The sequence below is a fragment of the Manacus vitellinus genome, unplaced genomic scaffold (genome assembly GCF_001715985.3).
Source record: "Manacus vitellinus isolate BGI_N305 unplaced genomic scaffold, ASM171598v3 scaffold_20_pilon, whole genome shotgun sequence".
Classification (NCBI taxonomy): domain Eukaryota; kingdom Metazoa; phylum Chordata; class Aves; order Passeriformes; family Pipridae; genus Manacus; species Manacus vitellinus.
In genome coordinates this window covers 2,058,187-2,083,540 of record NW_021939471.1, presented here as the reverse complement: position 1 = coordinate 2,083,540, position 25,354 = coordinate 2,058,187, and the positions used below count along the sequence as shown (strand labels likewise).

The following is a 25,354-nucleotide window of genomic DNA, read 5'->3' as shown; positions in this document are numbered from 1 at the left end:
AGACTGATTACTGAGAAAAAAAAATAAATCTCTGTTACTAAAAATTAGTTCCCTTCATATTTCATCGTGGCTCTTGTCACCATTTCTTGTGCTTATCTCAAAAGTTGGGCTTTGTACTGTCTCTTACATTTTCATGCATTTCTTTTATCAACCCTCTTTTAAGACAGTAAAAAAGAGTAAAATTATTTGACTGCTCATAGATCAGCAAATTTCTTGTTCTGAACAGCCACCTCTTTCATCTGTCATTGTCACCTTCTCCAAGATTAATAAGAAAAAGATTTGTACATATATAAGGCACAGCCTGTTGAAAGCAGAGATGAGCTTGATACAAAGGATACTAACTGTAACTTTTTTTTAGCTCTACATTGATCCCAATAGCTGTAGATACTTATAAATCTTTTGCTGTACTGTCAGCACAAAAAAGAAAAGCATATCAGGAAATAAATTCAGCCAGCATCAGTGTGTGCCCCAGGTAAGCTGGAGCATGATTTCTTGACTCCTTCTGACCACGACAGGAGTTGGAATTTCACCTTGCATCTGTCAGAGTAAAAAGAAATTTTTTCTTCAGCGGGGAAGGGGAGGAGACACCAAAAGAAGATGGGGAAAAACACAACGCAGCGGATTGCGTTTGTATAGATGGGTGTAAGTGCTGGAAGAACATCAGTGTCACCTGCTTCAGAGGAGGGGCAAAGGGGCCCAGGGTTTAGCACCGGCAGCAAAACATTAACACTACTGCACAATTACAGAGTACTCAGTATGTATTCAGCCCCCGTGTGTTTTTCTAGTGAATTGCACTCCAACTGTATGAGAGCTTGTGGACACCAATGGAGCTGTGGATTAAGTTCCTGCAGGTGCTGCAGTAACTGGAATGTATAGATACATTCTATAGCTACACCCCCCCTAACTGGCAGGAGCGCTGTTCAAGAAAGTTGAATTAAAAGCAGCAAAGGTTTTCCCATTTTTCCAAAACTGAGAGCCCCTTCTTTAAAGTTCCCATCTCTTCAATGTTTGTTAGTCCACTGCTCTGTCATCAGGCTCCTCACATTTTACATGCCCCTCCTGGGGGATCAGGGCTTCTCCCTTCTCTTTAGTACAACAGCTGAAGAGGAGCATTTCCACTGTCCTGCTGCTCTTTTTCCACCACCTCATCACCTCTGAGGTATTTGGCAGCTCCACACAAATGATGCAGTCAGTCAGACATGAGAATGATGGTTTCCTGACAGACTAGTGTTCATTAATGCTTTAAAATAAGACTTAAAAAAAGAAGGGCAGAATCCAGGTTACACAGAATTTAAGAAGGAGTAGCTGTCACAATCCAGGCATTTATTGCATTTTCAACTCATAAGAGAAGTGACAAAATAGAAATGTAAGAACAAGAGAATACAGATGTTTTAAGATGTCGCTTGGTTCACCACTAGAGGTAAAAGCAGGGTGGGTGGATGCGAGATGACACCAGTTATTAATGGGATTTTTGCCACTGAAAGAATATGGCAAGGTGCCTGTAGGGTGCTGCTTCATTAACCACCATTAGTCTTCCATTTCACAAGTGAATGGGTGAACAATTGATGCCTCTGGGCTCCTCCAAAGTTTTGGGTTGTTTGAGGGTTTTCTTTTGCTGTTGTGGGGTTTCTTAATAACATCTCTATTCTAAAAGTGTGAAGCTCTCCCTTCATAGAGCAGGCATGTGTGTTCATCACAAAAGTTAGTACTGAAGAAATACTATGACAAGAGCACTTGGGATGTCAACCAGATCAGAAATAAAATCTGTCTTAAAATTTGGTCTTGGCAGTTAGCACCAATGGTTCAGAGAGTCCCATGGTACCTAAAGGCACCACAGCCTCTGCCCAATCCTTTGCATGTACCAATAACAGCTCTCATCAAATTTTATATCCTTCCTGAAATGTTGCAGTATTAATTTAAGAAACCCCAGAATATCTCTTCACCCTCATTCTGTCTCCACACTCTAAGCTTCTTGGGGCCCATGTGCCAAGTGGGTGCCTGCTCCACAGACAGCATTTGCAGGTGCTGCCAGAGCTGAAAAAGCAGCAGAGAAGGTGGGAATGAAGGTGAAGGGGTCACTTAACCAGGAGAGGTAAAGCACTGCAACACTTCATTTTAAATGGATTCGATTTTAATGCCCACAATCATGGCATAAAATGTTAGACAGCAACACACAAAAGTCTCTGGGGAGTTCTCCACTTTTGAAGCCAGACACAAAGCTGAGAGAGAGCCTTTATGATACAGGGACAGCCACCTGAATTCACAACATTGAACTAGAATTAAAAAAATAATAGTGATAATAGCCTGAAGGACTGAGGAGAACTTGGAAGCAATTCCAGGGCACATACATGCAGCCTTCTCCCATCAAATCTGCATGCTGAAAAAGATGATTCTTCAGGGTTAAAAACCAAACAAAAAGCAGTTGCATCATGCCTGTCTGCTGTTGCAGACAGGGAATCGTGGGGAATTTGTGTTTATCTGTCTTTAAAGAGCTCTGATCATACTCAACACTGTGACAGGCATCCATGATGTCATCAGGTGGACCAAGCAGGAAAACATTTTATTTTTACAGTCATAAAATCTCCAATAATCAGCAATGGAAAGAGAAAGCTCCATGTCTTTCTATGGGAGTTTGGGGCCAGACTCTAGTAGTCCAGCATGCGAATAGCTGGGAGTATGGATCCAAGGAAGGCATTTCTAAGAAGGAGAAGGCTTGTTTATGAAAAGAAGGAACAACTCCTATGTAGGATCACTTGTGTTTCTTTTCATCTTCTCTGCTATGGTGGTGTCTGGATCTACCCATCTAGTAAGAAACCAGTATTTGATCCTATGTGGAAATATGGAGAAGACAGTGGAGAGACTAGGGAGAGGATGGCTTTCCAGTGAGCAGGCAAAAGTATTGGCTAGAAATTAATTTGTGTGAGCTGGAAAAGCAATTGGTGCAGATGCTACAAAATGCATGAAAAGATGACTAGTCGGATGATCTGAGATCCCCTCTCTTTTGTGGTGCCAGAAGCAGAAAGCTTGCAGGTTGGAGAGAGTTCTTCTATGAAGTGTTTCCATTATCAAACTGTCTGTAGTGGAAGAGACTCCTGAAGTCCAATTTCCCAGAGTATTTGACAGCTTCAGCAAAAAGTTTTGTCACCTGCCAACACAAAGCAGAGGAGGACTGAGCATTGCAAAGCCTTCTGCAGAAGGCTAAGTGATAGAGCAGGCTCCATGCTTCTACTCTGTCACCCTGAAATTACCCTGTGCAGGTCTAGTCCTTGAGTCCATCCAAATCAATACCAGTCGTGCACAGGTGCTGGCTACAGCCCTCTGGAACCTGCCTGTCCAGCTGGAGAGACATAGATGTGCTGGGCTTCCTTGGCAAGACAGCTCTGTCCCATGAGAGCTGTTGTTTCTCCATACAGCCCAAAGCTAAACAGAACCAAGGTAGCTTTCCTCTCTCAAACTCAGAGATTATAACTCTGCCATCAAAACAGTTCAGTGAAATGCATCAAGCAGGTGCAGTAATAAATTTTGGATGGGGACCCCTGTTCTGGTTGTCAGAGTGTTTTGCTTGTAGGCAAAGAATGGGTCTTCAATTCCCCATTCCTTCTAATGATGTCTGACATCATCCAGTCTATGAACTTACAGTTTGGCATTCTCTCTGCTCTCCACTCACTCCGATCACAGCAGAAGATTTTGCACAGCTGGACACCAGTTCAAGTCACTGGGTTTCATGTCAGCACCCACCAACATCAATGGGAGTTTGGCTGCTGTTGCTTAATGAGAGCCAGATGAGGCTCTTTGGTGACAGTGGAAGCCACTTGCAAAGGAAGGCAGGGTACTGCTGGCAGCAGGAGTCCCACTTTGCATTACCAAATATCTCTTCCCCTATCAGTATGTGAAAGGGGTTTGTCAGGAGCTACAGACATGTAATGAGTAGCAATTGGGGACCACAACAGCACAGGCAGCAATTCCACTTGGATGACACTTTGGAACTGGATTGCCCCAAGGATCATTTAAGAAAGCCCAGCAACATCCTGCTGTAAGATTTAAGGACCATACTGGAAAAACATCCCACTATAAAGTTGTTGCCATGCATAATTCAATCATGTTACAGGCAATCCTGTGTGAGAGGTTTGCTCTGAAGTGAAAATGATGCAGTACAGGACTCGGGATTTTCTTGTTTGTTTTTTTTTTTTTGCTTTGTTTTACTCAGAACAGCGTTATTTTGTACAGTAGCAAAAAGAAAACACATTCAAACCAATGCGTTGTCATGATTTTCAGATACATTATTTGTCAGATAATGAGGGTACAGACATTCTGGAATCTATGGTCACAAGTGCTTGCAAGCTCTGAAGGCTCTTATGTCTAAGAGGAGAAGGAACAACATGGGAAGTACCTGGAAGTTAGTGAGAAGAGCAATCCCGCTGTCAATAGCCATCCTCCGAATCACATAATTATCATGGACAAACTTGGTGTTGCTGTTGGGAAGGTTAATCACCAGATCTATTTTCCCATCCCTCACCAGCCTGAAGAGAGAATTCACAAGAAAGTATCACAGTGTGTCCCACCTAATAAAGACCTCTGATGAATAGCACAGGCATGGAGACAAACAACACTGAAAATTTTCATTTGAGTTTAGTCTTCACCCCAAGAAACAAGGGGTTAAAGGCACTAAGCTGCAACTCAGGAATTTGGGCTTTATTTCTGTTCCAATCAGCAATGCAAAGCAATATTCAGCCTTCATACAGCCCAGCACAACTCTGTTAAAGGCATGACTGACTGTTGTTAAAGGCTAAATATTCAGATTCCATGTATTCTTGCATGAAAGTGTAACATGGAGCAATACCTCCAAACCATATTAAATAGGACCACTCAATGAGATGTTCATTAATCAAGCTGAAAACTCCCTGCTGGGGCAATTCCAGACAGAATCAGATAAACCAAAACTTTTGGATTGAATCTAAGTCCCACTGATCTCAATAGGGCCAGCACTTTGCCCCTTGTATTTGCTGTGCTGGATGTTAACACAATTTTGATGAGGTGAGCATTACTCTTACCTCCTGATGGGAGGGAGGCTTGAACTCTGGCTTTCCTGTGATGGCCATGCCACAGGATTTGCTGGGATACCATTAGCATTGAGCCAGGATGAGGTTCCTTCTGTGGCATAAAGCTGTCAAGGAGAAAAAAAAAGGTTATTTACTGTGTGCTTCTCCATACCAAATCTTTTCATTTAACTCATGTGGTCTGACCTAACACACAGTCTTGGTTGTCAGAGCTGATTTTGGAGGGAATTTTTCATAACAAAGGTGTCTCTCCATACAGAGAGACACAAGTACAGAATGACTTTCCCAGATTTCTCTTATCTGGGATTTCCTGATGGATGATAGCCAACGAATGGCAGTAACACATCCAGAAGCAATGAAGTGACTTAGAAGAAACTAAATCCCTCTGACTTTCAACAGGGCTTAAGTTCAATCACTTATGATTTTTTTTGCCACTTCCTTTTTTTTTTTTCTTTTTTCAGGCCTAGCACTAAGCTTTGAAAGGCAGAACTGTAAAAGCTCTCACCAGTCTTCTGTGGCTGTGTTGGTAGTTGCCTTTCTGTAGAGACATGGATGCCAAATGATGCAGAAGAGTTACAAGAGGGATATAAAAACACCACAGAGTTCATATCTCTGCAGCTTGTGAATATCACTGAAAACCTTTTATAGTAGCCCTATAAAAATCTTCTCCATACAAAAAGTTTTCTCTTCCTTGTCTCCTGCCACACATGGCATCCTGTTGGCATTTTTGTTTCTTGGAGAACTTAGAGGAGTTTATAATGTCCATCCTGGCTGCAGGCTGATAGCAGAGCTGGAGTTGTTCCTGCCCTCACAAGTCCCATATAATGAAGTAATCACAAAAACTTTTAGTTGGGTGATACCTGCTGACTTCATGGATCACTCCGCTTAAAATTCCTGTTCTACATTGAAAATATCCTTTTTTTCTCTGTCTCCAAAGAAACTCCAACTTGTTCCTGCAGCAGGCTGAGGACATTTCAGATTTTGAAAGCTCTCTAGCTTTAAATAACTGAAACCACCTACCTTGAACCCTTCCTCATGCAATAGTTCTGCTATGCTGAGGAACCTGGGGCGGAAGGACTTCTGAAAAAGGAAATTTTTTAGATGCAGCATCAAAGCTAGGATTTAGAGACAGTGCTTTGCTGGGCAAAATGAAGATCCTCGAGACTGTGCTAAGAGGCAAATACATCTTTCTGTGCTGAGAGCATGTGTGGGGGTGCACAGAAATTTCTGCATGTGCTCATACAGAGCCATTCCCAAGACAAACATCTGGATCCTGAAGCCCAGGTCACTCCCAGCTAAGACATATTTTGTTACAACACCAGGGTAAATTTTCTCATACTAAGTTTGACTGCAACTACAGAAGATTTACTACTGCATATTAAATATCTAGGCAATTGCCTTCTCAGATACACTAACTAGAGTCCCCTCTGCTCTTAATTAAATATTTTTTCAATCACTGCTCAAACATTTGGCTTTCTCTTGTGGTAGATAACATAGATAGACAGGCTTTGGGCTGCTTTTGGATGCTCTGTTTGCACATTCCCATGGATAGGAGTCTGTGTATGTGTGAGTTCATGTCTAACTGCCACAGGCATATGGAAATGGAAGACACAAAACCACTCAGGAGACTGGGACATTGTATTCCCAAAAGGACCTGAATCCCCAGATACATGGGGCACCTTTGAAAGGTTCTCTCACAATGTAGACCCAGATCCACTGCAACTGAGAAAGGTAAGACAACCTCCTGCAGATGTCTGCACTTGAACAAGCCATTTTAGAGGAAAAGGTGAGTGAAAATTTGATGCTAGCATAAGTATCCTTGGGATGTTGAAGGTACAGCAATGCAAAGATCAGATGCAACACATGCCCTTCTCAATGCTAAGGCAAGCCAAAGCTTGCTTTTAACCTTAGCATAGCTTGGCCATTGCAAGTAATATTACTGCAAGCTCCCTTGTCCCTGCTGGAGCTACTGATAGCTTAACCTCTATGGATGAGAGAGCAATATTCTGAAGGGTGAACAATTTTCTACGAAGAAAGGGAGTAAACAGGGTTTTTTTCCAAGCACTCTGGAAAGAACCTCATTCTGAAAGCCATCTCATTCTGCACATTAACTGGAAAATATAAATATACAATGTGACAGGGTTGGCAGCTTCCCAGTCAGAGAGAAGGGTTCTGCCTTCTGGTGAGGAGAGTTGGCTTTCACAATAGTATTATAAACTTCTATCAAACATGTACTGAACATTTGTGACACATAAAACAGCCTCTCCATGAAAAGAAATTACAGCTGTCAGCTTGCATTGGAGCAGCCTTAGATTTACAAGCTGGCTGAAATAACCTGTGTAAGAAACCATTAGTTACTAAAGGTGAAAAGTACAAGCAGATTTATTTAGTGGAAGATATTTATTGAAGGAGAATTGTATTCTTTTTCCTTTATCAAAAAAGTTCCATTTCTTATAACCCCTCTCATGTTTGCCAGCAAGCAAGTATTTGTAAAGGGCTACATCCTCAGTTCATTCAGTACAGCTACACCAGTTCTCACTGAGATCCATCACTATATGAAGCCATCTCATGTCCTGTGATAATCTTGAATTCTGCATCCAAATCCACTGTGGAGGACAGAAAAATTCTGGTACGTAAGGAACTAAGGCTGAAGGTTACCTTGAAACAACAGACTTGGAGGGCTGGGATTTAAGACTAAAATACTTTATCAATGCTTTCCGCATCTCGTGGTCACCAGCACAGATGTAAGACAGATGCACTCCATCCCAGAGATATCACTGAATAGCCCAATCAGGAAAGAAAAAAAAAATAGCTTTTCAACTCCTCTTGCATAAAATATAAATTATTTAATGACAGACTCAGGGTTTCAGCATCATAGATTTCTCCAGATTGTGAAAAGAAAAGAGGTCAGATTATCAGCTTGCATAAACCAGCAGAGATCCATTTGCCTAACAGGGAAGCCGTACTCAATCTACCCTGGAAGAGCATCAGGCCTCTAAAATCCCAGGAATCTTCAACCTGTGCAGTGTCAGAGAGTGCTCACAGCTGAAGGACAACCCAGCAGGCTTGTTGTCCCAGCTGACTGCACAACCTGCCTTGTGCTGTCCCTCAGATGTCAAGAAACACTCACCTGTCTGACCTGGAGGATGATTTCTTGGTTACCCTCACCTTTGCATTGCCACTGGAACTGCAACCTGTACATGCACCAGCCTGGAAGCCCCTCAGCAAGGCTGGGCTCATTACCTGGGCACACTGGGACCAGTTTGGACTGCAGATCACAGCACAGCCATTTGCCTCTTGATTTGCAAAACACCACAGAGTGAAACATTTGCAAGAAAATCGAGTTCTCCCTTTCTACTCCTGTTAACTACATCCCTTTGACTTCCACCTTCAGCATCCTCTCACGTCACCATGATTAATAGCAATGGCATAAAGGTGCAGCATACCAAATAACCAAAATATGAGCCTAGTTACTTTTGAGGGAAGTAGAATACAAGACAATGTGGCTTCTTATTTCTCTTTCTGCAAGGGTTGAAGAGCAAGCTGCTAGTCATGAAGCAATGAAGCCTCTGAAAGTGCTTTGAGTTCACTACCCACTGCAGAAGAACCACAGCACCTTCCTCAGACAACCAAGGGGACTTGTGTACGTGCTCCTGACAAGCATCAACCCCCAGAGCACCAGAACAGCTTGGAGAAACCATCCCATGGTGTTCTGGTGTTCACAGCCTGCCTGATGCCTCCTCATTCCTTATGTCTCTTGTTTCTGCAGCGAGGGACTCCCCTTTCCTCCAGCTAAATACACAGGGAAGACCACCTACAGTCTATATGTCAGGTCTAAGTCAGCATTTCAACCTTCTCTTCTCACAGGGCTTTATTTCCCCTATGTTTCAAAGCAGACCATTGAAAAGTAGGTAGGTGACAAACTACAGAGTGGGGAGGAACAAATACCTGGTTCTCAGCAGCAACTTTATACTTTTTGATTTGGAATTTAATTATATAAGAAATATGCTGAGATGTAGAGAGACCTTTAAGCGATTGATCTAATTTTTTCAAGTTTCTTTCGCAAGAAAATGAATGGTAAAACCACTCATTAAAAAAAGACAATCTTGTTATTTTAAAAAGTTTGTGGAGTTGAGCTTTTGGCTTTATCTCTTCTTTTTCCCTTCTTTTTTTTTCTTAACACCTTTGTGCAAAGAACATTTGGCTCAGTTTAACAGCTACTGACACAAAACTTACATAAATGCTTTCTATAGCTAAAATTACTTTTTGCTGCCTGTTCCCCTTTAGCTGCTATCAGGAAAATAGACTTATATTTTAACCATTTTCTTCTCCTGGTTTTGCTTTTCTCCTTTTTAAAATGCTGTTTTTTAAATAGGCAGGTGATTAGATATACAGTAGACACACAATATCAACTGCCCAGAGTTTCATGCTTAATTTTAAATTTTATCTAGGTAGCAAGCAAAGACTTTTCTGCTAATTAAAGGTAACGAAGCAACAGCTTCCATCCACAGATGTGTGTATATGTGTACACTTAAGGACTCAATGGTAATCTGTGTTAGCAGAAATCGAGCTCCTTTCTGGCAACTTTCAGGGGTGGTGACAGCAAGACATGAAACCCTGAAGTCCAAGCTCTAGTCTGGCATAGAGTCACTGGACGTGCAGAGTATGTGTCTGAAAGGCAGTCCCTAAGAGGAGAGAGCTCTGGCAAGGTGTAGAAAACAGAAACATCACTACACAAATATAGTGTTGGCTCTTCCTTTCTGAGCTACTCCTCAGAGACAGGAGCTGCAGGGTAGGGAACAATATTGGCTGTGCACCATCATCAAAAAGGGCAAGGAATAATGGTAGAAGTGGGCTGCAGGGTGAAGACTGTTGTCCTTTAACCCCTGACCCCTCTGTACTTGATTATATTCCCATCGTGACTCCAACAAGGAGAGGAATCTGCCACACCTGTCGAGGCCTCATGGCCCGACAGCCATGAGTTAAATCAATGACTAGCCCACAACACCCCAAAACCATCACATTTTCTGCACTGTCAATGATGCTACAGCTCTGCCTCCAATGAAACATGCACCCCAGGGGAAAGCTTAGCAGGTCCAGCTTTGCAGCCTCACTGTCTGGGGGATTGGAGGGAAACTGGTTTCAAAAGGGCAAGAGGCAATGCACAGAGGTAGAGAGTTTATATGATTATATGATGAAAGTTTATATGATTATATGGTGAAAGTAACATTGCCAGGACTCCCATCTGGGAAGGGGCATAGAGTGAGCTCTATGGGTTCTGTGGGTTCCAGCTGGGATGTTTCTCTGAACTACCTGTCTAGAGGTTTTGTTCCACAGAAAGGTGGCTTCTAGCTCTCTGATCTCAGGCCTCTGCTTCCAGCAATCCCCGGGGGTTTCCCCCACCAAACTTCTGCAGCTCCCAGTTGAAACTATTAGGAGACAGAGGTAAAACCCATCAGGCCAGCATATTGAATCCAATAAAGATCTCTCCATAGCCTTTGTTCCTCATTGTCTTACTGTACTTAGGGATGAATTGCAGAAAAATACATTTAAACCATAAAGCCACATGAACGAAAACAAGGCAAGAGCTACTGAGTTTCTCTGTGTCAATCCTTTCTCAGCTTTGATTTTTAGGACTCACCTGGATTCCAATCAAAATTCCTTCCTTAGGAAATGTAAACCCTGTGGCAAGCATAGCCTTCTGGAAAGCAGAATACACATTCTCCCCAAAGCATGCAACCTGGGGAAAGGCACAAAGAAGGCAACGTGAGGGGAAAAACCAAAAACAACCCCGAAAAAAAATTGCTTTAAAAAGAAACAGGAATGAAATTTTTAAACAGGCTTTTCTGATTCTGCTTAAAGAAGTCAGACTGCATTTGCATGGAGCCTGAAGGCATGGGGAGAGTGGGAATAAATCAGAAAATCATTGTAGACAAATCTCATCATTTTAATGAAGCAATAACGAAGGAATAAGCAACACTTTAGTTTCAAACAGCACACTGAGGAGTAACAACAACTGATTCTGCTGAGCTATTGGAATGCTGTACACAGCCTCTGCTCTAATGATTGGGAGTGCACTGCAAATTGTTCAACATTATATAAGGCTTAAACACCAGTGAGGGTTCTGCACACAGGCAAGTTCCTCTGTGTGGCTGCAAACCAGGGCAAGGCAGTGCTTGTGCTCTCCTGTGCTCCTGGCATTTCTTGGGAAGGAAAACCATGGTATTTAAGGATGCTTTTCCATTAAAAGTCCACAGATACATAAAATTCAAGTAAAATTTGAGTATTTACTTAGAAAAAAACCAAAGCAATCATGCCAATTCATAATAATTTATTTTATATTAAAAAATTCTGAGGAAGAAACCAGTAAGAATCATTTAGCAGTTCTCCAGCATTCAGAACTGGCTGTGGAGCTCAGTTGCTTACAGACTGTCATACAGCAACAATCCTCTGAAAGAGCTAAACCATATTCCTTGCCAAAATTTGGAATTCTGGTGACAAAAACAGGAAAGCATGAGATTTTGTGAAAGTTAAAAAAGGTAGAAAAACCCCCACAACCAAAAAATCAATCAACCCTCACTTTTCCTGGCCAGCTCCACGCTTGTTGAAAAACAGTCAGAAGCAGAAACTGTCACAGATTTTTCTCTTTGAAGCAACAAATCCATTGACATATACAGATTGGATAAAGGGGCTGATTGAGAATAGCTTTCCCATTTTCCTCTTATGGTCCTTCCCATTCCAGAGTTAGCCCTCACATTCATGGCCTCACTATTACCATGTCGAGGACAAACCAGTATTTCATGAAAGAAGAACAAATGATGATTTGCCAGATCTTCTGAAGTAAAAAAGAACAACTAAACAAACAAAAATCCCACACGGGAAGGGATAAAAAAAAGTCATGATAACTGATATCCCAGCTTTCCTTTAAAAACTCATCCTTGAGTGTTCACACTGCTCTACAGTGTATTTATATCCTGCGTATATCCTGGACTTCTTAGAGTGATGGACAACCCCACATCTTGTAGGCTTGGAAAAGGGGATTCCAGCCTGCCAGGAGAGGTTTTTCATTATGGTCAAAACAGCCACAATAGTCAAAGAGACAGATGTAACAAATTCAAGCCCAGATCAAGCCATGTGTGTGAAAAACCGCTTTGAGGAATAATCGAGTATTTTACCCAAAGCAAGCTATTATCCTTACTTCACTCATAAGAAAGACTTTTGTAACTGTCACACTTTATGGCATTTGTGAATACGGATCTTTCTAACTCATAAAAGTTAATAATCCCTCCTTTATGACCATGGTAATCTCTAACCCTGTATAGAACTGGGGTTTTTTTTTGGGGGGGAGGAGAGGTTGTGTATTCAGTTGTGTTCTGAAAATGAGGAAGTCACAGAAGCCACTTGACTATTTTCTGCCCATTAACTACACCGAAAAGAAATCTTCTGCAATACTGATTTCCCACACATTATGAAGAGTAAAATAATTCTGGAGAGATGTAGGAGACCTAAGGCTGTTCTTCGCTTGCATCTGGGTAGAATGCTTTCTTGTACCACAATGGTAAATATTTCCTAATAAAAACAGCTCCTATAGACCCAGCCAAGCCCACATCCAATAAAGCAGCCCAGACTCTGCCACCTCCTAGCTGTGGGAGTGCAGCATTAAGCCTAATCTAATTGCCTCGATATTTAATCACTTCCCAGAATAAGTTCTGGACCAGAATAAGTTTTTGCTACTGCAACGCTTTCTAGAAGTAACAGAGAAAGTAAGTTTAGAGATTGCTTGAGTGTATCTAAAGAAGCCCTTGATAGCTCAGCAAAACTCATAAAGAAACCTCTTTGTTCTACATGAGTAAATGTCTCTCCAGGTGATATAGATGGAATCCTGTAGCCCAAGGGCGAGGGTGATGAGCCTGGGCAGAAGATGAACAGCCCTGTGCCCTTACAGTGTGCCATGTGTACACTGAGAGATGTCTCAGAAGCGCCTCACAGCCCAGCTGTAGCAAGAGTGGGTAGAGCTGCCCAGTCTCTTCATCCTACCAACAGTCATTAATGCAGCCACCACGTTTTATTCACTCTTTCTCTCTTTTTGCACCTTGGGACATGCCTTGATGGTTATTAGGCAACAAGAAAACACCACACGTATTTTCTGCCCTTAATTAACTGTTCCAAGACCAACCGCTCACGACCCGGAGTCTCGACATCACTGTTCTAGCACGTGTTCACGGGGGGATTGGAAGCTGTAAGGACTTGTCTGTCCAGAAGCAGACCATTCATAAAACAGACTGATGCAGGGAGAGCCTCCCAGAACCCGACAGCTCTCAGATAAACTCATTGCAGGCTGTCACACCAACTAGGTCCAACTCAGAGAGCTGACATGCAGGTAAAGAGGGACATCCAGTGGCTGAATAAACTGGGTTTTCCAAGACATTGTTTTCTACAGCTAAGAAAGATGTTTTCAATTTTCTGAAGAGGCTACAGATTCCATCATGATTCAGGCAGTAATAAGATCACTTTCTAAGATTCATGATGTTTAAAGTTAACTTGGTTTAAAAAAAAAAAAAAAAAAGGGATACCTCCCCAGTAGAGGCCATTTCACATCGGAGAACAGGGTCAGCATCTCTCAGCCGGGACCAGGAGAACACTGGAGCCTGGTGAAACAAAGAGGAAGGAGGGGGAAAAAAATAAATTAATTAATTTATTATTAGTTAATTAAAAAATTCCAGCTATGCTTGGAAGTGACAGAAAGAGACAATTTATCCAAAAAAGCAGTGGTCAAGGCTGATAAGCAAAGGAGTACTTGGCAAATTAGTCCCCTCAGCACCCTAATGATGGACTGGAACAAATAAACATGTGTTTCACCAATAAATCAATTATCTAACTCTTGCAGTCCTGCTCACATTCCAGTGGTAGATTTTCAGTCAGTGGTAGCCCATTATCAGTCTCATTTTAAGGACAAATTTTAAAATAGAAAGGCTAGGAAGCATCTAACTCATGGAACAAGGAGAGATGCTATATGAATCCAGTGGGTTTTTCTGAGAAAACTGTTCTCTATGAAATTTTTCATTCACAAAAATAAAACTATTCCACAAGAAAACACTCTTTTGGTGTAAACCAGATGAAACTTCATAAATTATTTTCATATTTTTCTTCTCCTCCCCAAAATACATACTCATAATCTTTTGTATGAAAATATTAAACCCCTTGATCATTATTATTATCTGAGGACTTAGGTCACTGCAGTCTCTGAGTTCTCTTGTCTAATTTGATCTTAAAATAACAAACAAGGAGGGAGGAAAAGAAACTCTGTTAATAACCAAAGACTACACGTGACAAACAAGGAACAAACTTCCTGCTATGGAATCATTTTCTATAGGGCTTCTCCACATCTGAAATGCCATCTTCATGGCATTCTCATCAAGACAGGATCCTTGCTGCTTAAGAAAGAATCTATTTTTAAATCCACGGACATAGTTCCGTTCCTGGAAGTCTCCAACGGTAACACTGCAGACGGGACAGATGCTGCTTCATGACACCTAACAATGACCAGCTAAAATGCAACAGCACAAATTCACAAGGTGTCTCAAAAAACACCCCCTATCTTTGTGACTTTTAGATCAGTTTTGTTTCTACTGTAAGTAAAGAGGAAATTTTTACAGTGGCCAACTCCAGAGTCTCAAACCGGGATATGGCAGCCAAGGTGGATTATTTTAATGCGCATATTGTCTTGAATGGGAACAAACAGCAAAGTCTTCTCTGCTAGCTCCCTAACTTGTGTCTGCCATGAACATAAAAATGCATCAGCAGGAGCAAACTCTGGTTCTAAATCCTATTTAAAACTTAGTCAGTCATGCTCTACCCAGGATTTAATCTTGGTCAGGCCATGATACTTGCATCAGTCTACAAGCAAACATGTTAAGACAGTCTTGCAGCCACTAAAGCTGAAACAGTGGGACTCAAATCCACAAAGGAGCAGCTATGTTGTGAAAGAGGAAGAGAATTTCATATTCTCTTTTCAGAGCATTTAAGACCTGCTGGAGAAACAAGATCCTGTGTCTATGCAAATATTCATAGCAGTAAATTGTGAGAGAATAGAAAACATGATGCACGAATAATAACAAAGAGGTTAAACTTGAATATTTTTCAAAGTTTAGCACTTCCAAAGGCATTAGCAAGTTTTTATATTTGACAGATTCACACAGAACACAAAGAGTATAAAAGGCTTTGTGGGAAGTTTTGAAGAATACAGTTGGTTTTTCCACTCTGTAGCCAGCATTCCCAGGAGAGAAAAAACTCCTGACAGTTTAGCTAACAACAGTGTAGAAGACCTAGGTCTAAATAACAGAAATTTATAAAAATAAATAAGATTCACAAAAGTAAAAAAAAAATAAAAATCTCGAGTTCAAATTTCAGATCTTGCCTATCTGTGGCATCACAATAAAATGTAAAGCCACTTCTAGACTAGTTGCCAATAACCTGGCCTGGCTTGGGCCACAGATTTGGCTTGCATGTTAAAAAGTCTGAACATTTTATTAGTAGGAAGATGTTAGCTGTTTTCTGCTTCCTTGGTTTTCACTTGATATGGAAGCTATTAAAGTTTGAAAGTTTCAGTATAAAAAATTCTCATTATCCCTTGGATTTTCTGCAATACTGCTCTAGATTTTTATGAGTAGGAACTTCGATTAATTTTTTTTCTTCTACTAAGTATTCAAAAATACCAACAGTATACTTTAGTATCTTGTGTGCTAAATAAGCTTAGTAATTACGAAGAGTAAAACCTTGGTCTTACTGAAATAAAAGGATCCAAGACTTTCACATGTATTTTAACTGGTAGTGTATAAAGAGGGGATTACATGTCCCCAGTCCTGATGATGAAATCTGGGGGCACTCACAACACAAGGTTGTACAAGTCCACACATATGTTAGATAGTATTACGAAACAGCCTGAACTTCAGTGTTCAATTCTGCAAGAGGAAATTTATTATGCAGTTCATAAAAATGATTCGGAGTAGCTCAGAATTAAAAAATAGAGGACGATTGATTTTGGTAATAATCACTGGACAATTTTTCTTTGATTTTTCTCTAAAATTTCCAAATATACAAATACAATTTTCCAATTATCCTGACAGAAAGTACAAAAGGTCAATCTGACCTTTGGCCAATGACTCAGTTGTTCTCTCTGGGCATTGAAGTACTAATTGTCTAATAATGTGCTACATGCTGGATCTGTTGTGGGGGTTTTTTTGGTGTTCTTTTGGAAAGCATACCTTAATCCCAACATATTTGGATGGAATAATAGGATGTTCCAACGTGGGGAGGGATGACTCATTAACCTCTTTTCCTATCATCACTTTAGTGGCCACATCAATGAAGTCCACGCCCAGAGTCTTCGATACAAAGGGGAAGGAACGTGAAGCCCGCAAGTTGCACTCTATCACCTGATGGGATTGAAAAAGAGAAATAGCAGGGTCATGCACAGACTGCAGTGAAGAAACAGAGTGATTCATATTTCTGGAAATCAGTCCTTAGTCCTCTTGGCAGAGATGATCTTCAGATCGTCAAATAAGAGACACAGAAATTGTGTTCAATATTAAAACAGCGATGAGGGAAGGGGAGTGGCCAGCCTGAGGTACAAGTAGCCTGATGTTCTTCAACTGAGGATCCTCTCTACTGTCTGAATATTAGAACTGAGGGCGAGCTAGAGTTCACTCAGAAAATGTGCTGTTAATGTGCAAAGAGGCATGGAAACTTATGCACAGGCATGAGGTACAACCTCTAGAAGCCCAACCTGTTCTTTTTTCATGGTAGTGAAAAAATCTGAAAGGCTGGACTATCCTTACTGACTTCCCTCATCCACATGTGGAAGTCACTTAGTGACCCAAGAAAGCAACAAAGAAGTTCTGCATCCTGCTGAGAAGCCACCTTGGAGTTCATCAGCAGAAGAGTCGTTGATGTAAGTGAGGATGAGGAGGAGTGAAGGGGGGCAGGAATAGGTAAGTTAAGGTAGCTTGGAAAAGGGGGGGCTATGAAGAGAAAAGACAAGCACAACTGAGGGAAAGCAAGGAACGGAAAACTCCAGTCTGTCCCTCTCTGGAGTTTCTGAATAACCATGTGTGAAACACAAAAAAGGTGAACAACAGTAAGTACTTTTCACTCAACTAACAGCCCAAAACAGATCTTTTACCAATAATGCATCTCTTCTGGTCTACATCAGGTTTCCTCCTCAGTCACTATTTCCTCAGTCATACTCTGCTCTCATTCCTCTGACCTCCTTTCATTAGCAACAGAAAGCCATCTGTTACCCAAAAAGAGTGAAACATCCACTGTACTTCTGTTACTAATAGCTACTAGGACTATTCAGATAACCATCTTAATAGCTTATATTAAAGGTTTAAACACTTACATTGTCTTGCTTTCTTTCCAATCCCTTTGGAAGGCTTAATTTAACACCCAAATAGCTAAAGATGAGAGCGGATATCAGAGATCTAAAAGCCATGATATTCAGTTTATAGGATGAGGCACAGGTTTCAGTGCTGTCCATCCTATTCCAAACTGATAATTTTGGGAAGGACCACAGCCCACAGTAAAACAAAGCTAGTGCTGACAGACAGGCAACAAGACTCAGTTAACCCTGAATGAAAAGGCAGAGGAGGATTCTCTCTCCCACAGAGACAGGGAGAGCTGCGAGATCAGGGGTGGCACAGGTGAGCCCACATGATCAGACAAGGCAGGTTAGTTGTCACAGCTACTACTGTTATAGAGTTTCCACAGCAGGGATGCAGGAACCATACACCTTAGGGGAGCCTGAATTCCTGCCACTAGAGTCACAAGAGCTCTTACCAGCACATCGTTACCTCGCACCAAGAACTGGATGTTGAACGGACCAGAGATGGCAAAGGCATTTGCAATTTTTTTTGTAGCAGATTTTACCTATAAAACACGAATAAATAAAGTGTAAGTGTGTGTATATAAAATAAATAATTAAGTCCCACAAAATAGATGGCATCATGGCAACAAATCACCTCACATATGGATTCCTTTAAATGTCATTGCTCTCTGCCCTATTTTTTTTCTCTAAACACTCATTTTGCCAACAGCATTATCTTTCAGAAGCAAACGTTTAATGTTCCCAGTAACCTAGAGCCTGAAGTGCCTTTTGAGGGCAGAGGTAAAAATCAGCTGTGTGTGTGTGTGTGTGTGTGTGTGAAAAAGCAGCGGGGAGAAGGAGAGAGAATCAAAGCTTTGCACTGTAGCAATTCCTACACTGCATACTGGAGCCTTTATACCTTTCTTGGTGAAACAATTAATAATGTTTTGGCATTTGAGAATAACTACTCAAATTTGTAAGTGTCCTAAAAGTCTTTCACCAACATGCCTGTCCCATCATAGATCAGTGGGAGGTGTCTGAGAAGATACACTCTGGAACACACTGGGAGGAAAGTCTTATTTACTAGGTTTTTCAGTACAAGTGTTGAATAACTGCTTCAGGAGACAACTATTTTCAGAAGCAAGGCCTTGGACATTCTTGGAAACAGAGTTGGAGCACAGATCAGTGCATGACAGACTTTGTTGGCTTCCAAGCAAACCCTTAGCAGGATGACATCACAAGCAATAGCATATTTTATTTTAAAATTGCATTTTGACAACTAACTTTGTATTACCAGGTTTATTCTTGAAAGAGAAAAAAGTCAAGATTAGGTGAGCTTCATTCATCCTGATATTATGTTTGGAAAAGCAGGTAGTTATAAATTCTTGTGGGAGAAAAGGAAGTGGAAAGTGAGCCATAGCATATTTATGAATTAGACAATACTCTACTGCTATGGAAACCAGTTCTAAACCAAGGAAACAAAACAATCCAATGGGTCTAAGAGCATGCTTAAATCAATGAGATACAGTTCAAAAGATGCTATGCACACAGCCAGTCACAGGGGCACCGTGACATCCTCCACTTGCATATATCACACTGGCCTTCAAAAAAAAATGGATGATTTGATTTCTCCATTGTTGATGGAAGGAAAGCAGATTCAAACTCTCATTTCTTTTTCTCTTTTCAGTGCTAGTGCAACACCTACCTTTTCCAAGGCTCCCTGGCTAATGGTCTGTGTGGGTAACATGAGGGTGGCATCTCCAGAGTGAACACCTGCATCCTCCACATGCTCCGAAATAGCATGGGAAATAACCTGCATACAGCAACAAGAGAGCAGTTGGTCATCTCCTCCTCTCTCATGAACTGTTCCTTCATCCTCAGTATAGCCTCCTGAACAGTTGTATCCAAAAGAGGATACAGATGGGTGAGAAAGTGAATTTTCCAAGATTTTGAGGAGAATATGCCTGAAGCCAGACACAAGGCATATGAACAAGGAGATTGTGTCAGTGTCTTTCATACCATGGTTAAACAAACCATGAACATGATAAAACCCACCATAGCCTGGAGATACTAAGGCTTCCTCTCTCTAACACACGTGGACTCAGAAGGTAAAAGCTAATTAAGCTTTAAACCAGCTCTCTAAGTTCTGCTGGCCAGAGCACCAAACAGCTGTCATTCCCCACCAGAAGCAAGAATGGACTAACATCATTGATACATTATTTTTTGCCCACTCTGATGGTGTTTTTATCACAGAGAAAAGCAAGTGGAAGAAATTCAGGCCTAAGGACTTAAATTGAATGAACTCCATCAAGGCACACTACCTCGATATCAAAAAAGTGCCTGTGTCTGCTGGTTAGAAATTAGGATTGAAAACAGAATATTTCTGTTAATTGATAAGTTTCTGGTTTTTTTGTGAGAACTGTCTTTGCTGAATAATTAAATGCAAGGGGACGTTGTAATAATAAAATAACTGTGGCAATTGCATAACACATGCTGATACAGGTCAGATGAAAGTAATTCCTGAAGTCAGTGATTTGCAAATGCAGTAAAAATTGTATTCTAAAGGATTCATTTACATGGATAAGCAATGCTTAAAAAAATAACTGTTCAAACGTAATGGTTTTGAACCTAAAATGAATTCTTCTTGTTTCTCTACCCTTCTCAGTACAAATCCATGGCTGCATAGTAAATCATTCAAACCACACATTTTTGCAAATATCCAATCCAGAAAAACAAGTTTACTATTAAAGAAAAGCAAAGTACTTACTCTTCCTGCCTTAGCTACAGCATCCATTTCCACCTCACGGGCATTTTCAATAAATTTAGTGAGCACCACAGGGTGATCCTGTCATCAAGACAAGAAAAAATAAGAAACTTTTAATTTGAGACTATCTGGAGACCATCCAGGCTACTTTTGAAGAAGAATCCCAAAAGACCAATCTATCAATATCCTTATTTCCACAGATAAGGTAATTTTGAAAGAACATAATGGGCAAAAACGTGGCATGATTTCCCCAAAACCACTGATGCAAAAGTTTGAGTTCTCCATAATGACACCATGAAATCTGGGGCAAAACCACAATGGGCTTTTATGTGAGATCATGGCAAAAATAACATAGTGAGATGTGCATGGATCCAGTGACCTCTGATCCTGTCTCTCAAGGATGATCCTTACCTCCAAGATCTTCAATTCTTCCTCCCTTTAAGCCTCCCAGACACCTCACTGAACATACTGCTTCAAGTAACTAATCCTTGGCATATTTAATGACTTTGTAGAGTGGCTGTTTGCTACTTTAGTCATGTATTTTAGACAACTGATCCATTCCTTTCTAATTTCCCTGCCTGGTTTCCTAAGTCTCCCAGGGAGAGGTTGCCACTAATTATAGTTGGCCAGGAACAACCTGTCCTTGTCCCTCAATACCTGGTACAGATTTTTTTTTCCTTCTTCTTACTCCTACCTGGGTCTGGGATGCTACCACACACTTCCCATTCCCGTTTAATACTTTCTCCTCCCAGACACTTGCTTCAAAAAAAATCTAATCTTCATTCTTCTTGGCCAGCATTGTGTCTCAGCATTTTACCTGTCCCATCCACTATTAACTACCTGTTATTTATTAGAGAATAAAATGAAGTTTATGACAGTCTGTGCATGCTCAAAAGGCTCCTCTTGAAAAAATGTCAAGCAACTCCAAAAGTTACAAGACACAAGCAACTCCAAAAGTTGCAAGACACAATTCCTTCCATTTATCAGTGCAAGGGTAAATTCACAGGCAAGGACACTGTTTCATAAATTTAGTGGCTTGTGTCCTGTAACTTTCTGTCTTGCTGCAGTTTTTCACCACAAGATTTTATATGTGCACACAACCTTGTTTGCTTCAATCTCTCTCAACTCACACAAGAAGTTTGGTACATTATTGACAACATAAATGCCATAAGGGCACAACACCAGAACAGCAAAGTGGTTAAAACAACAGAACAACACCAGTCAGGGCCTTTACCCGGAGATGCTCTGCTGGATGGAGCAGAATTAGCTAAGGCTTTGTAAACAGAAAAATGAAGCCTGTGTCCCACAAACATGATCACAACTAATACTGGTAGCTTCTGTGGGACCATTCACTGACCACAAAGCCTCAACAAGGATGAAAAACTACGATGGATTAGTGGGAGGGGGAGACCTTCAGGCCCTGGGATCCAGCCCATCACCTGGAGGTGAATGCTCTTCCCCCCTGCCCCCCGCCACGTGGCCGGCGACCCCGTAAGGAGATCACACAGACCACTAGGGAGGGATGGACGAAAGAGGAAGTTTATTATGGGGTAGGGGTTTATAAGGCTTTTAGGAGGGTCAAAGGGGAGCAGGGTACAGAAAAAAACAATCAGGTAAAAAGTTAACAACCAATAGGAAGGGGTTAACAAAGACCAATGAGAAACACCTGAGGACATCTTCCTAGGACACTCCTGTATGGGAGACAAGTCCCTCACAGGGGGTGTTGGGAACACGGAGCAATGACTTTGCAAAAAAGCAAAAGCCATTTTAAAACCTGTTTAAACCACATTGAAAACTTCTGTTTCTATAACATTTGAGCAGTTTTCTTCTTTTTCTTCACTAGTCCATCTCTGACAGGACTTCTTCCATCCTACATATGGCAAATCCATTGCCACAAAAAACCCTTCCTAATTTAGAAGCAGAACACATTATTTTTATTCTGGTTTGCTTTTTGCTACCTTAACTTCAGCTATACCATAACTTCTGTTAATATACAATACTGGATGAAGGAAGAAGTCTTTCTTTGGCAGTCTGACTACACTAGCAAAAAATAAGCATGTAAATCTAGTTTTACAGATCAGAACCGGACGAAAATCAGAATCAGAGCACCCAAAAATTCATGTTGTGCAACTGGTCATGTTTGCAGCATGTGGCAGTGCCCTATTTGTGAAGCAGAACTGGACATCCTAAGGATTCCATGAGAACACCCTCTCTTTCCCCTAAGAATATGTCACATATTGCCAAGTCTGCAAGTGCAACTCCCACCAAAGCCTCCTGCACCAGGGATGAGACCTCTCAGCAATGAAGGACAGCATTACCCAATTCAAGTCATTCAAGCTGTGACAACTTAAGGTGACCAGGGGGCACTTTCCTGGGCTTCAGGCTCCTATAGGGCATCCACTGTCATCATAAAGCCACCCAGCAGCATGACAAAGTGATCTGTCCCACTGAATGGGGCTTAAGGCCATTGTCTGGGCTGTTTCTGTGAGTGTAAACACAGAGTAGTTCAGATAAAGTACAGAGAGAAGTTAGTCATTTTGGGAGGCTGAGCACTGCTAAGAACCTGACACACTAGCACAGGCTGACCATGTAGTCTTCTGAGAATTAGTTAAATAATTCTTTCTTATGAAAGTAACAGTGGTACTTTCCCTCTAAAACTTGTTCAAAGACTATAGTAAGTGGTCTCCTTGCCTCCACACTAATCTACCCTTCAGGATATTATTATTTTGCAAGGCATCTCCCTTTCATTCCACCATTTCTTGCTGAAAAGCTAAACTTCCATCATGTGCCTCATATACTTATAAAGTGCATGGTTTTGTTCCTGTTCAAGCTTTAATCACCTGATTAATAAGCAGTAATATATCTGGCTTCCATAGCCATTGTGTTTTCAGAGTTCCTCTCTGACTTATTTTTAACTCCAAGATTCCTGTGACAGCAGTGTTTATGATACCATAGGACTGTTCTGAAAAGTGACCATTCAAAACAAGAAAGAAAAAAAAAGAAGAAGAAAAAAACCTCAGAAGAGATGCCACGATGAAATTTTAAGTTGTTCAAAAAAGACAGACAAAACAACTCAGAAAAATGCTACCAGTTCTATGCTAGTTGGCAAAACTCACCACTATCAAGCTTGGCTGGGGCAGGAAGGTCCCAGCCTATACCTGTTTACATAATTAACTTGTCAGAAATGGATGCCTGGGTACAACAGCCAAGTGCCATCCTAGATCCATGCAGGCATCCCAGCAGTGTCAGTAAGGATGCTTGCCCAGGATCCCATGCATGTTAGGGAACAAACTGAGGAGTCAAACTGCAATTTCAGTGACTCCTCCCCAAACAAAGAAGGGAAAGAGTGAGGAAGACGCTATAAAGAAACAAAAAGAGATGGAAAACACAGTAGAGAAGAAACAAATAGAGCAAACACAAAAAGAAAAAGCAGTGGCAGCATGAAGACTGGTACCTGAGAGACTCTGGTGGCTTCTGCTAACAAATTCTTCATTTCCTCTTCAGTGAATACCACATTCATTGAGGACCCACTGTGAGACAGGAAAGAAAAGAAATCAGGTCAGCTTCCATTGTGATCAGCGTTAGGTGCCACAGCACAGGACTGCCAATCAGAGACTAGCCAAGGAAGCTCCTGACTCAAGCCACTTACCCCATCTTGATTGAAAGAGAGGCAGAGATGGTACCTAATCACCCTTCATTATTCTTCCCAGAGAAGACAGGAGACCTCCAGAACCATAACAGAGAATCAAGTGAAGAACTATGGTTGTGTAGCCTTAGCACTGCTGACAAATCCCCTTCCTGAGTCAAGCCTTTGAACCTTCCCCTGAGCTGAGGGAGGTGACTCATCAGCCAGACAGCTCCATTAAGGCCCAGACTTTCCCCATGGGGCAGCTTAGCTGTGACCTCAGCTAAAAAAGAAACTTTTCTCACTTTAGCCCAGTTTCTCCCCAGTGACAGATGAAGTGAGGAATGCACAGGTCACTGGTGATGGTTGTGACAATGTGAATCCAGATGAAAACAGGCTGTTCTTTTCTGGCCATTTCACTCTGTTCTTTCCCAAAGGTCTTATTCCTTAAGGGAGAGGCACAGTAGATGCAGACACTGTAAACTGGAAGCTACATTTGAGATGTAGCTGTCAGTAGTATCTGAGAGGGGGATCTGGGAGAACATGGGTCCAGAGATAGTGATTCAGGTGCCTTCTAAGGACAACAATCTTACAAAAAAGATGTTACATTGGCCATTTCTATCACTGGTGCACAGCTTCCCCTCTGCTTTGATGGGCACCACACAAAGGCTGTGGGGAAAAGTGGAAGACTGATCTATCCCACAAAATCAGTTACTTTAGCCTAAGATAAATAGAAACAAGTACCTTGGTGATTATATTACTGGACTACCTCTTCAGTTGATGTAAATCAACAGAGTTCAATTAAGTCTATGACCTGTGTCAGTAGCACCACTGAGGATGTGAGCTAGTGCACACAGTACATAACTGGTGGGGAAATGCATTTAGTTTTCCAAGGAAACTGGCAAATATTAAAGGTCATAGCTGCTCAAAGGATGAAGAAGTTTAGCTGTGGTCCTGTTGCTGCTCTGCAAATAGAGGACAGACAGAGTGCTGTGTGAGGGCTTTTCACTCGCCGGTTCCTCAAGTTTTACATCCACTAGTTTTACCTTTCTCCCTGAAGTCCCCCTAACCTGCACAAACACCCTTTAGCAAATATTTAACATGGAAAGGGTCTATAATGGATTTAATACAAATGGAAACAATAGCTAAAATAAGTGTTCCCTAAAAATCTGGAGAATTACATCAGGAGCAGATTTTAACTTATACTCCTGACCTGTCTGTTTTCTAACTTTGCTTGCAACCCCACTGCAAGCTTTAGAAACCAGATAGAAAAGTCACATTCAGGAGTCTCTTCTGAAGGATATTTCCTTGACGTTTGAAGATATAAGAAATCCTTCTCCTTTCCTTCTTTTTGAAGTGTGTTAGCCCCTCCTCCCCCCAAAAATTGATATTGTGCCTCTTCATTTTGATATGTATGTGTCTTCTTCATATGGAAAAGGACCCAGTGAGTTTGCTGTGTGTGCACACTGGTGAAACTCCCTCAGAAAGTCTAACTGTTGGAAATGTGGGGTTCCACACAATGTCTATTTAATGATGGAGGAACA

General features: G+C 41.3%; 1 protein-coding gene across 4 annotated transcripts in view; it reads right to left on the bottom strand.

Annotated features, from left to right (window-relative positions):
- Nucleotides 1-2,065: 2,065 nt before the first annotated feature.
- Nucleotides 2,066-25,354, bottom strand: part of CPS1 (carbamoyl-phosphate synthase 1) — a 162,099-nt gene continuing 138,810 nt past the window's right edge. For 3 of the 4 annotated variants that reach the window (XM_029959481.1, XM_029959482.1, XM_008928470.3), the window contains 11 exons: nucleotides 23,640-23,715; nucleotides 20,189-20,266; nucleotides 19,127-19,234; nucleotides 17,895-17,984; nucleotides 16,322-16,492; nucleotides 13,631-13,705; nucleotides 10,699-10,797; nucleotides 6,078-6,137; nucleotides 5,052-5,164; nucleotides 4,391-4,520; nucleotides 2,066-3,145 (listed from right to left, as the gene is read on the bottom strand). In XM_029959481.1, coding sequence (XP_029815341.1) covers nucleotides 3,047-3,145; nucleotides 4,391-4,520; nucleotides 5,052-5,164; nucleotides 6,078-6,137; nucleotides 10,699-10,797; nucleotides 13,631-13,705; nucleotides 16,322-16,492; nucleotides 17,895-17,984; nucleotides 19,127-19,234; nucleotides 20,189-20,266; nucleotides 23,640-23,715 — 1,099 coding nt within the window. In that variant the 3' untranslated portion in view covers nucleotides 2,066-3,046. The remainder of the gene's footprint in view (nucleotides 3,146-4,390; nucleotides 4,521-5,051; nucleotides 5,165-6,077; nucleotides 6,138-10,698; nucleotides 10,798-13,630; nucleotides 13,706-16,321; nucleotides 16,493-17,894; nucleotides 17,985-19,126; nucleotides 19,235-20,188; nucleotides 20,267-23,639; nucleotides 23,716-25,354) is intronic. The other variant, XM_018071919.2, reaches the window with a different exon arrangement.